At 45.9% G+C, this 13216-nt stretch overlaps 1 protein-coding gene across 2 annotated transcripts; it reads right to left on the bottom strand.

Annotated features, from left to right (window-relative positions):
• Positions 1-774: 774 nt before the first annotated feature.
• Positions 775-5506, bottom strand: LOC109944834 (transcription initiation factor TFIID subunit 8). 2 transcript variants are annotated; one of them, XM_020550301.2, is made up of 2 exons: positions 3885-5506; positions 775-1349 (listed from the first exon to the last, which is right to left on the bottom strand). In XM_020550301.2, exon 1 carries the CDS (start codon positions 5039-5041, stop codon positions 3968-3970), a length of 1074 nt encoding a protein of 357 aa, XP_020405890.1. In that variant the 5' UTR covers positions 5042-5506; the 3' UTR covers positions 775-1349; positions 3885-3967. The 2 variants fall into 2 exon arrangements, with proteins under 2 accessions (XP_020405890.1, XP_020405891.1); XM_020550302.2 differs by lacking the exon at positions 775-1349 and adding an exon at positions 2275-2421 and having other exon boundaries at positions 3885-5498.
• Between the last annotated feature and the right edge of the window lie 7710 nt (positions 5507-13216).

Raw genomic sequence — 13216 nt, 5'->3', positions numbered from 1 at the left:
ATTTATAGCCTAGATTAGAAAAAAATTTAAAAGTCCTAATTTACTCCCTCTTAAGAGTCAGTGTTATTTCCAATCCGGACCTTCAATCTCTTCCAAATCCCTTGCTCCCAAATATGGCGCGAGAATTATTTGGACATGGGGATCTCATGGATTCTTCTCGTAATGGATGCCAAGTGCCGACCAGGAGTAGCTAGGTTGATGGTGGCTGTTGTTATTGAAGAAATTCTGGCGTCATTTAATACAGTGATGGCCCCTTTTCCCAGCAAAGTTGTAAGCCAATCTTACTAGAAAAAAAAATCTCGGACCCACCTAGCGGATTCATCTGCGCTGTTGTAATTTCCTTTATTCCCTCGTATATACTACTCTCTTCGGTTTTTTCACAAGGAAGGACATCATTTTTTTATATATTAGTAGAGAACAGATCTTCAGTTCAGCACATTAATTTGGTTAGATTCGGATTCGTGATTAATGTAAGTATTAGTTGCGGTTTCAAATTTTATGCCAGTCAATAGTCATGATTAATAGCTCGTTTTTCTTCTCTCTATTTCCATTTTTTTCAAGTCACTATAAATCTAACATAATGTCTTGTAATCCGTCTACATCGTCTTATTATACTTACTCTTATGCCATCTTATGCTATCGTGTGGTACCACGTCAGATTGGCTATGCTCATTGCATGCCACCATGGTGCCACATCAAATCAAATCTCCTCTAGATGAGCTTTTGGAACATGGACAAAGTTTATAGACCTAGACGAGCAAAAAAATATTCAAGTGGGAAAAAAAGGTCTAAAGACCCACATCACAGTTCACTCAAAATAAAATCTTTACAAGTTCAGTCTCGAATAATTACTCAAGTTAGATGCCGGGAAAGGGAAGAATCATATGGTACACTCTTATTACGATCCCAGTCTCCAACTACAAAGCACCACAACTACTCACAAATAACATGAAGTCACCAGTCAGAATCAATCAATCAATCGTCATAAACGAGTCCATCGTATAGTAATCCACCAGATACATCAATTCTGTCTAACAACTAGAGGTTAGCTTTTGTACAAACATCTCCAATTCTACCAGGGAGCATCATTCTTTTGGACGCCAGGTCTGGACTCTGGAGACCAGAACCGCGGCTTCACAAATCAGCTCCGTTTGAACCAACCAACTCACAAGGTGAAACACCACCAGAACCAAGCTCAGAGCGGTGAGATGCTGGTACTTCAGCTACGGCGCCGCAGAACTTGTCAGCCCCTGGTGATTCTAGGAAAATGCTAGGTGGATGGGGGAGACCCCGGGTTGCAGGTTAAGCTTCTGAGGAAGGTTGTATTGTATCACGGAGACATGCATGGCCTGCAGAAATTATCAAACCTCAAGTTAGATTGATAATTTATTTGGCATGCTGATTCTTCACCATATTTTTTTTAAAAAAAAAGAATGAAGTCGAGGAATAAATAATTACTGCTAGAACCTACATACATTCAGTAAAGTAAACTTCGTGGTTGACTCGACATGTGAAAAGAGCAGTAACAATAGGATGGTGCATTGATTCGCCATGCCTAACTATTACTAGAAGGTCTGTGGTGGACTGCTCAGCATGGGATCACTAAAACATGCTGTACCAGGTCTATTATGACTGCTAAGTTTTATCCCCACCTAATAACTAGCCCTAGATGATCAAACAGGCCCATAAACTAGTATATCCTCCTCACTGTACATTGCCCCATTATGAAATAGTGAATGCATGCAATGCATGCTTATTAAAACGACGTTAAAACGACGTTTAAACGTCGTTTAAACTATAAAACGCTGACAGGAAGTGAAACGACAAAACGTTTTACGATTCGTCGTAAAACGTCGTTTAACGTCGTTTAAACGTCGCGTTTTGACGTTTAAACGCGGTATAGAGTGAAACGCCGCGCTTCGGGCGTTTAATGCGTCTGCTGCTAGAAATTGGCCCAGCCCAATTAGAAACTCCCGCCCAGCCCGCCCAGCCCGCCGCTACAGGCCGCACTTTCACCAGCCCAATTAGTAACTCGCGTTCTCACCAGCCGCCGCACTCCAGGGCGCGCTCCAGCCTCCAGGCCGCCGCTGCTCCAACCCTCCTGCGCCGCCCGTCCGGCGCCGCCAGGCCCGCCTCTGCGTGCCGCTGCTCCAGGCCGCCGCCGCTCCAGGCAGCTGCTCTCCAGGCCGTCCTCCCTCCAGGCCGCTCCAGGCCGCTGCTCTCCAGGCCGTCCTCCAGCCCCGCCTCAGAGCCTCTGCGTGCCGCCGCTCCAGGCCGCCGCGCTCCAGGCCGTCCTCCCTCCTGCGCCGCCCGTCCGGCGCTGCCAGCCCCTCCAGCCCCGCCTCTGCTGTCCCACTGCGGCAGGACTACAGAGTACAGAGACTGACTGTCCCACTGTTTGGTATTTGACTTGATAATTGCCTGAAATTATGATATATTGAAATTTCCCTATGTTGTTTAAAACTACGTTTAAACTTTGTTTAAACCGTTTAAAAGTTAAAACTCACCCATGAGCGTTTCAACGTTTTGTCGTTTTAATAACCTTGATGCAATGCAATCTGTACTCTCTTGAAAAGAACGCGCAAGGACACATAAACATGCATCATTATTGCTCAAAAGTAGTTCGATTGCTAAGGGCATGTACAACGACGTGAACGGTATTTAGGGGGCTAATTGAAAATATTACAAAAGATGGGCTCCTCGCGAAGAACCCGTCTCTTCACGATTCTCCATAGACTTTATCTCTTAACTGCATTTATAATATAGGGGCTTAGGGTTGTATCATGTAATCATTTAGCTGTCACTTGTCACTTGTACTTGGAAAATCGATCCATGGACTCAAGTTTGTACATGCCCTAATAATACCGAGCAGAGCAAGCCTACCTAAAAGATACTAAGATTTAACACCCCCAATTTTCTACCATCCAAGACTACCGAAAGTGGATAAAGCTAAAATAGATGCATAGATATCTTTGTAAGAGCAGAAGAGCTCCGTATCATTGCCCTACATGTGAAAAAAGAAAACCAACACAAATATACACTAACACAGGCACACAGCCAGCTAGAATCGTCAGATTGTTGTACCAATTTAATGCACAGAACCAGTGTTATTAAAACTAAGTTTAAATGTCAAAACACTAATTAGAGGTTGGAACTCTGAAACATTAAAGAATATGGTCCAAAACGACGTTTTACAACGTTTAAATCCACGTTTTGGCGTACTAAACTGTAAAACTCAGTGTTTCATGCGTTTTAGACCATTAGCTAGTTTTGGGTCCAGTTCGGTCCAGTCTCCACATGCTTGCCCTACTCCTCTGCCCTGAAGCCCGATGGCTAGCAGCACACCACTCTGCTCTCTGTCGCCGCCGCCTGAAGGTGATGTTGCTGTTGTCCGCGCGTACCGACTCTCCCTCCCTCTGCGCCGAGTGCGCCCTCTCCTTCCACAGCGTGTGCAGTCGCTTCTCAGCACCGTGTGTCGCAGTCGGCGCCATCCGTACCGCTCCTCTCCCTCCATGCTGCCCTCTCCCTCCACGTATTTGTTTACTAGCAACCAGTGGCCAGCACTCAGCAGTCGACTCCTCTCAACCTTTCTACCTCTGCTTTTGTAAGCCTCTAGCCTCTCTGTTTTGGTATTTAACTTCATGTTATTGTCTAAAATTATAATCTATTGATATTTTTGTATGTTGTTTAAAACTACATTTAAACTTCGTTTAAACGTTTAAAAGTCAAAACTTCACCCATGAGTGTTTAAACATTTTGTCGTTTTAATAACCTTGCATAGAACCAAAGGATTGTCAACTAAATGGTTTTCGTTCGCATGGGCCTCTATAGCAATTGATATCCAGGGCCATTGAGTTACCACAAGATGAATGTTTACAACGTACCTCTAGATTCAGGAAGCTGAAGTTCCACAATTACACCATGATGCAACTCCACTCTGGGTACCGCACTTCCTCTATAGATAACTTTAGAGCTGAGGAAGTTCTTGTGGGTTCTCCATCGATGCCCTTAATATCATGCCTGCTCTCCGCTTCTTGTCATCCTTTGCTTCCTCTTTCAGGAATGAAGGATCTTCCCTCAGGTCCAGGGCTCTTGAGTTCAGAGCTGCAGCAAATGGCTTCTTTCCAAATCCAATCTTAAGATGCACCCGAGCCCTCTCCTTTGGAACGATGTTCCTTTGATTTTGATCCAACCCTGCCCCAGCATCGAACTCTTTGATGGTTCTAGCTTGGATAGCTGGCGCAAATGCCTCAAGGACAGAGGGTTTCTTCTTTTCAGGAGGCATATCAACCTCAGATACATACTTCTCTCCAGGCGGCAATGCTGGCTCAAGAAATGGGTTTCTCTTTGTCCCAGCTGCCTGTATCTCCTTCCCCTTCTCTGCGTTATCCTGCGCCACAGCAGCTACTGGACGAAACCCATCCGCACCTGCCATAGCCAGCCTTTGCTGCAAGCTGAGCAGGGACTTCTCAGCCTTCCTCCGTTGCCGCACCTGCTCCACCTTGTCAACCCTGTCCTTGGTCGCCGGTGGCTCAACCCACACCTCCGTACTCACATACGTGTGCGGATCCGGGAACACGGGCAACCACTCCGGCACGTGCCTCATCCCAGTCTCCCGCCCCGCCACCGCCAAGCTGGCAGTGGGCTGCGGCTGCACGCGCTGGACGGGGAACCTAGGCAGCGGACGCGCGAACGGCACCTCGTCCTTGGAGTCAACGAACGCCATAAGGTCCCTGACGACGCCGGAGCTGACGAGGCAGTGGCCCGTGGCCGCCGCGCCGGCGAAGCCGTCCGTGTCGGCGCCGACCTCCTCGAGCGCCTGGATGACGTCAAGCTCGTTGGCGAGCGCGCGTCCGGCGAGGTTGGCATGGAAGGCGGCGGACCGACCCAGGTGCGTGATGTAGCGCAGGAGGATGTCGACGACCGCGTCCACCGCGGAGCGGTGCGCGCAGTCGAACCCCGCGGCCTCCAGCGCCTGCGCCACTGCGGCACGCGCCACCGCCCGCCCGAAGTCGTCCCCGCTGCCGCTGGCTCCGCTCATATCCCCGCCGCTTCTCCTCCTCGCCACGTTTTCCAGGCACTCATGCCGCCGACGCGCCGAGCAGCGCGGGTCACAGATCCGGACGGCGCTAGGGTTCAGATCCCTCTGACTGCGCCACCGCCCGACCTGAATCGGTTGAGCCACGCTCAGCAACGCATCGAATCGAGCTCACCCAGCTCGCTCTCGCTCCCGGCTGGCGGGCTGGGTGATTCGAGCTGGAACGCTCTCGCTCCCAGCTGGCCGGGTGGGTGATTCGAGCTGGAATTCAAATTCAAGCTCCAAACGGTTGATTAAAATTCGTGGCGGGGCGAAGCGGGCCGGATTGGGCAGTAAATCGAGCGGGTGAGGGGAAGCGGCACCGGTGAGACAGGGAGACGGAGATGGCGGTGCCGGTGCGCAGGTCTCGTCTTATAGAGGAGGAGGCGGCAGGGGGTGGGCTGGATGTATTCGCGCGTGCTCCAGGCGGACTGGCGGAGCAAGGAGGGCACACCGTACACGTGGCTAGTCGCCGACTGGACCCGCCTCTCGCCGGGTAGACGCTTTCCAACGAGGAAAGCGCTTTACACATCCAGCACTTTTGGGCCAGGACCAGACCAGCCCAACACATAGCAAGCGGACACTTCGGGGGTGTTTGGGAACAAAGTTTTTCTGCAGTTTTGGAAGAATACTGCAGTATTCTCAAATACTGCAGTATTATATACATAATGGTGTTTGGCAAGCTGGGTAAAATCTCTGTTTTCAAAACTGAAGTATTGCAAATACTATAGTTGTTTTAAGGCATTCTAAACTTAGCTCTGGACCTCAGTTTTCAAAACTGCGGTATTATAAACTACGGTATTGTCATAACTAAAGTATAGTATAGTATTTCAAAAACTGTGGTTTTCAAAAACTTTGTTCCCAAACAGGGCCTTCTCTCTGCTCCTTACAGAAGTTTCATCGTGGATTCTGTGTCACTGTTGGAACTCACTAACCGGCAGTCAGCCGAACAGTGGAAGAATAGGAAATAGTTTGATACCGTTTAACATAAAGTATTAGGATTATAGTGTTTTTCTCCGTCCCCCGCAATGGTGCGGTGTAGGGGTATTTATAGATAACCGAGGGTCGGTCCTACCCCGTCAAAGACAATCGTACCCTCGGTTACCTACGTTATCCTCGGAATATTCCCCTTTGGGTTAAAGTGGGTAATTACAGCGTAATTAATTACAAAATCCGCTAACAACCCTACCCGTATAGCGGCCTACGAGCTAGATCTCACGGCGTGGGCCGACTACACATGGGCCCCCCTATTACAATTGGTGGTAGATCACACCGCATGGTCTTCGCAGTCTAGATCCGTTGTCGACGGAACTCTCGATGGTCTTCGCTCTGGTGGAGGATGGTCTTCACTCTGGTGGAGGGGGTGCCCGAGTCTTCGCCCGAACTCTTCGTGTTCTTCGAAGTGCGGTCGCTCTTGAGGCCTCCGTGCCCTCCAGTCCTTGACCCTTTGTCGTTGTGGTTTCCCGAGCGAGGGGGCGTTGAGCCTTCGCCCCAACAGTCACACATGGTATGTAGATATGGATGGCAACGGATACATTTTACCCTGTACCCATGGGTAAAACACCTATAGAGTGTGGGTTTGAGTATGTATCCACATGTATGGCTGCGGGTTTGATTCTCAATCTGATGAGTTTTTTTCTCACAGATATAAAAATATTGTATCAGTCCCCACACGCGTCGCGTCTTATTGCCTCCATGCGGGGGCAGCGCTCGCTTTTTCCTTTTTTGGCATTCCTGCAATGCTCCAATGCATAGGTGCATGCATGGTTAGTATTTTTTTACTTTTTCCTTTTTCGGCACGCAACACAAAATTCTCGCATGCATGGCTAGACTTTTTTCTTTTTTTATGTTATCGCTGAGTAATAGATGCAATTAATAATATTATAGTCATTAGTACGTAATTTTACAGCAGCAATCGCTCAGTAATAGATGCGGACAGTAATTTTACTGCAGTCATCGCTCAAAAATAGATGGAGTCAGTAATATTGCAGTCATCATCAGTAATTTTACTGCAGTCATCGCTCAATAATAGATGCAGTCAGTAATATTGCAGTCATCAGTAAGTAATTTGACAGCAGCAGTCGCTCAGTAATAGATACAGTCGGTAATATTACAGTCATCAGTCAATAATATTGCAGTCATCAGTCAATAATATTTTCATCAGTGAAGAAATGTTCGGTTATAACCGATGAAACGTTAAGTTATTACCGACGAAACGATCGGTTATTACCGGTGAAGCGTTGGGTTATTACCAACGAAACGCTCGGCTATTACCGATGAAACGTTGGGTTATTACCGACGAAGCGTGTAGTTATTACCGACGAAGTGTCGGGTTATTATCGACGAAGTGTTCGGTTATTAGTGATAAATCTGAACAACTGATGAAGTGATAAAAAGGAAAAAAGGCGCCCTCTAGGAAGGTGGAGCTTGTGTGGGGTGGATGACCTAGTTGGGAGCGCGCGACGGGTGGAACTGGTCCGGGTGAAGCTTCACCCTAGTGACAAATAGAGCTAGCATGTGTGTGTGTGTGTTTGTGTGTGTGTGTGTGTGATTATGTGCTCGTGGGTATACCACGTGTTTGTGGTACCCGTCGTCGTAGGTAACGGGTATATGTGCGGGTTTGTAAACCTTTACCCACGAGTTTTAAACCCGATGCCATCCCAATATGTAGATTTTTTTCATCACTTCTCGTCTACCAATAGACCCATTGTCCCATACATATAGGCCGTGAAAAAACACGAAGCCTAATACGAGCATGTCCTTTCCCCCACTTCTTGCATATGAGTGGGTCATTACTCTAAATATGGACCGTGAGAAACCACCAAACCCAACACGATAGTAAGTCGCACGCAACACAACGTTCACACACAGTACTGTCCTGCTAACTGAAGGAGAACTAGCGATCGAGCAAGCTATAAAAAAAGGGTTGGAGTCCTTTTTAACTCATATCATTATCGATCTTTTGGCTAAGATAAAGTGTAATATTTGATGTTATCAATTTAATATCTGGTATAATAAACATATATTCACTTTGATATTAAATTTATCTATGACGGATATTTTTATGAAGATAGTTCATCATACTATCTTATTGGACCATCGTGTGGTTGTGTGTTTGCAACGCACACGTATTATACTAGTGCTTGTGAGTTGTGACATGATCACGATAAAGATTTTACTACCACTAGGCTTACATACATGATCACATAAGATGCTCTATCCAACCGGCTATGCATTGTGATGATCATGTTGGTGTCTTTTTGGGCGTCAATCACTGCGTGAGAACCGCGCGGCGGTGCTCTCTGCACAGGCGCGGACGGTCCGAGGCCAGGGGCCGGACGGTCCACGACCTGGAACAGGGCTAGGGTTTCCTGCTTGATGGGTCGGACGGTCCGCGTGTGCGCAGGGGCGGCGAAGGTCGCCGGCGGCGCCTGGATCTCACTATCGGGAGGGACCCCGTCGGGGAGGAGAGATCCTAGGTGTTGTCTAGGCTCGGCAGGCCGACCTAGACTCCTCTAATCGACGTAGAGTCAAACAGAAGCGGAGAATTTGGGGATCGGAAGACTAAACTAAAACTAGACTAGAACTACTCCTAAGATAAAATGTGAATTGTATTGATTGTAGGTTCGATTGATGTTTCAAATCGGTCGTATTCCTCTGTATTTATAGAGGAGGGGGGCTGAACCCATTACAAACAAAATTCCCAAGCTAATTCCGCGAATCTAGCCAACAACCTTAGCAAGAAACTCAGAACCCTAATTGGCCCTGCGCGCGCACGGACCGTCCGGACCACCGGTGCGGACCGTCCGACCGCTCATTTTGGTGCTCAACATATGCCCCTGTCTTTTGTTGGAGCTGAGCGAACCAAAAGCAACTAACTCGATGTGATCTCATCGGTTTTCTTAAGCATCTTGCCACATACTAGGATGGTACTACTTGAGGAAACGCTCATTCAAAGCTTTGGGCAAATCTTTGCCTTGTAATGTTTGCAATAAATAGGCATTACCAGATATTACCTGTGTTACTTTGTATGGACCCTCCTAGCTTGGCAACCACTTCCCAAACTTTCGGTTTTTGTTTCTTAGAGGCAAGATGGTCTTCCATACTAGGTCCCCTACCTGAAATGATTTAGCTTTGACCTTCTTGTTATAGGCCTTGGCTACCATGATCTTGTCCTTTGCTATTTCTCCTATGGCTGCCACTCTTTTATCAGTCACCTCATCAATATTGTCCATCATCATATTATAATAATCACCGACAGTTAAGTCATTTTTCCTGGCGATCCTGACTGCATTTAAACTTATCTCCATGGGTAAAACTGCTTCCTGCCCATAGACAAGCTCAAATGGAGAAACTTTAGTAGCACAGTGTTTAGATATTCTGTGAGCCCACAAAGCTTCGGACAAAATCTTATGCCAATGCTCAGGATTACCAGATATCTTCTTTTTTATCAAGTTAATCAATGTTCTGTTACTAGACTCGACCTGTCCATTGGCCTGAGCATAATACGAAGATGAATTGAGCAATTTAATTCTGTATAATTCAGCAAACTCACGTACCTCCTTTGACATAAAAGAAGCCGCTTGATCTGTAGTCAAAGTCTAGGGAATGCTGAATCTATGAATAATATGTTCAGTTATGAACTCAATTACCTCTCTGTGTGTCATGTTCTTCAGAGCAACAGCTTCAGTCCATTTGGTAAATGAGTCAGTGGCAACTAACACGAACTGATGCCCTTTTGATGATGAAGGATGAACCTCTCCAATAAAGTCCAATCCCCATCCTGTGAAAGGCCAAGGCTTGATGATAGGATGTAATTTGGCTGCAGGGACCAGCTGTAAGTCGCCTAATTTTTGACATACTTGACATCCTTTGTAGTACTTGAAACAATCAGCTATCATGTTAGGCCAATAGAAGCCAAACCTTCGCAACAACCACTTCATCTTTGGAGCCGATTGATGGGTACCACAAATCCCTCCATGTACTTCGGCCATGGCTAATATAGCATCACCTGGGCCCAAGCATTTAAGCAGGACGTCGTTGACTGTTCGGCGATAGAGTTCATCACTCATTAAATCATACTTGAAAGTTATACGCCGAATGTTTTTATTCGTCCTAACATTGGGATTTCGTAGATAATTAATCATGGGTGTCCTCCAATCACTTGCATCAGCTTCATTACCAGCCGAATCAATTAGGAGAACTTTCCTGGTAACTCCGAACGGTCCGTAGCCTTCACTCGGACAGTCCGCGACCTGGGGAATTGGCCCTGTACCGGTTATCAGATTTTCGGTGTTGTGAAATTTCCCTCGCTTTATCCGATAGCTTGATGCATCTTGTGCCAAATTGTTAGCCCTGTGATTCTCAACTCTAGAGATGTGCCGAATGCTGAATTCGTCAAAAGAATGAATTATGTCCCAACACTTTTCAAGGTAACTATTTAGAGTACCATCAAAACATTGATACTCTTCTAATACCTGTTGGACAACCAGCTGAGAATCACCAAATGCCTTCACATGTTTTACTCCCATACAATTTAAAAGTTCCAAGCCGAACAAAATGACCTCATATTCGGCTTGATTGTTAGTGCAATATGTTTTCAATCGGCTAGAGAAGTCGAAGGAGACATTACTTGGTGAAACAAGTACGATGCCAATTCCTTTTCCTTCATTGCAAACTGATCCATCAAAATATAAAGTCCAGGGAGTAACAATGAGGTATGATATGTCTAGTTTATGAGTATCATCGATACGATGTTCTATAATAAAATCCGCTATGACCTGGCCTTTCATAGATTTTAATGGTTCATAGGCCAAGTCATATTCTATAAGTGCATAAGCCCATTTACCAATCCTACCACTCATAATCAGGTTTTGCAACATGTATTTAATCACATCGGTTTGACTGGCAATGGTGCAATGACTAGACAGTAAATAACACTACACTTGGTGCATGCATAAAATAGGCATAACCATAACTTCTTGATAAACGTGTACCTTGTTTCCGCATCCACCAGCCTCCGACTTAGGTAGGTCACCACATGCTCCTTTCCTCCGGTCTCTTGTGTCAGAACAGCTCCAATAACCTTATCTTCAGCTGCAATGTATAATCTAAACGGTACTCCTACCTGTGGTGCTTTTAACATGGGAGCCAAAGACAAATACTTTCTGATGAGATCAAATGCTTCCTATTGTTCTGCCCCTAGGTGAATTTGGCATCATTTTTAAGCCGAAGGATAGGAGTGAAGGCACCAATCTTCCCGACTAGGTTAGAAACAAACTTTCATAAATAATTTACCTTGCCGAGGAACTTCTGCATCTCAAGCTTACAGGCCGGAGGTCCCACCTTCCGAATGGATTTAATTCGGTCAGGGTCTATCTCTATACCATGTTCATGAATGATGAATCCTAAGAACTTATCAGCCGACACTCCAAAAGCACATTTATGTGGGTTCATTTTCAGACCATATCGACACATTTTATCAAAGGCTTTGCACAAATCAGGTATATGAGAACTAAACTCAGCCGATTTGACTACGATATCATCAATGTAGACTTCCACAGTGTTTCCCAACAGCTCGTGAAAGATCAAATTCATAGCCCTTTGATAAGTAGCACCAGCATTTTCAGACCAAATGTCATGACAACCCACTCAAATAAACCAATGAAGCCTGGACATATAAAGGTCGTTTTAGACGCGTCCTCTTCGGCCATGAAAATCTGATTATATACGACATTACCATAAAGAAAGCTAATAATTCTATTTCCTAACGCATTATTGATCAATGTGTCGGCTATGGGCATGGGATATTCATCCTTAGGAGTTGCTCTATTCAAATTGCGAAAATCAATGCATACTTTGAGCTTACCTGATTCTTTCTTCTCCACCGGCACAATATTGGAGACCCACTCTGCGTATCTGCAAGGTCTAATAAAATTAGCTTCCAGCAGCCGGTGAATTTCGTCCTTTATTCATGGGAGAAGGTCTAGACGAAATGTTCTAGCTTTCTGCTTGAAAGGTCCGAAACCGGACTTAATAGGCAACCGATGCTCTACTATTTCCCGGCATAATCCTGGCATCTCAGTGTAGTTCCAAGCAAAGCAATCAGAATATTCTTTTAATAGACCGGCCATTTCTTCTCTAGGATCGGTCCCCAGGGTCTTGTTCACAAAAGTCGGCCTTGGAGTTTTACCATCTCCTATGTCAATCTCCTCCAAAGGATCAGCCGATGTAAACCCGTGTCCTAGTTTGTCGAGATCTCTGAATTCCTCTATTATGTTCCCCATAGAGGAATTAGATGATCTCTGTGCGATGGCGGATTGTCCGGTCTCGAGGGCCGGACTGTCCGCAATACTGGTTTTATGTTGTGGTGGTTGTTCGGCCTTAAAAGCCGAATTGTTCTGAGAAAGACCAGACCGTCCGGCCTCAGAGGTCGGACCGTCCGTGACCAGGGACATGTTCCTTATGTGTGTACTCATCATCTAAACTTTATTTAGGATTTAGCCGATTCTCCATCAGCTCTAGCATTACAGAAATAAAACACTTTTTATCTATACTTATAAACTGATAATCAGAAAAGTCTACTCCTGTGAGACACGTAGCAGTCTCATAGGTCCAAAGTATAGGGGCATCGACCACAACGATACATGCTGATGCATCAGCATGCACTTGTTCTACATCGTCGCCTACCCACTGCAATAACATTTGATGTAACGTAGAAGGTACACATTGATTAGCATGGATCCAATCTATACCTAGGATTAGACTGTAATTTCCTTCTACATCAGCAACGAAGAATGCAACAGCAAGGGTCTTAGTCTCGATGGTTAATTCAACAGACGTGACTCCCTTGGCTTTTGATCGAACTATCAGTTCCAACGCCGCTGAGGGTCATGTTGGTCTTGACAAGTTTGTCATCTTGTTTACCTAATTTTTTGTATAATGAATAAGGCATTAGATTAACGGCTGCCCCCCTATCTACCAACATTTTGGCAATCAGTATCCCATCAATGTGACCGCACACTAAGAGCGGCTTTAAATGATTTACCGATTCCTTTGGTTTAGTGAAGGCGGACTCTTTAGGACCAAAGTCGAACTGAGCAACGACAGGTTCATCGCCGTTGACAATAGTACAATCGG

Source organism: Zea mays, chromosome 3, assembly GCF_902167145.1.
Source record: "Zea mays cultivar B73 chromosome 3, Zm-B73-REFERENCE-NAM-5.0, whole genome shotgun sequence".
NCBI lineage: Eukaryota > Viridiplantae > Streptophyta > Magnoliopsida > Poales > Poaceae > Zea > Zea mays.
This window is presented reverse-complemented; position numbering and strand designations above follow the sequence as displayed.

What these genes read in the sequence shown, in the direction of transcription:
- LOC109944834 (XM_020550301.2), bottom strand. Translation starts at nt 5,041, where the DNA reads ATGAGCGGAGCCAGCGGCAGCGGGGACGACTTCGGGCGGGCGGTGGCG.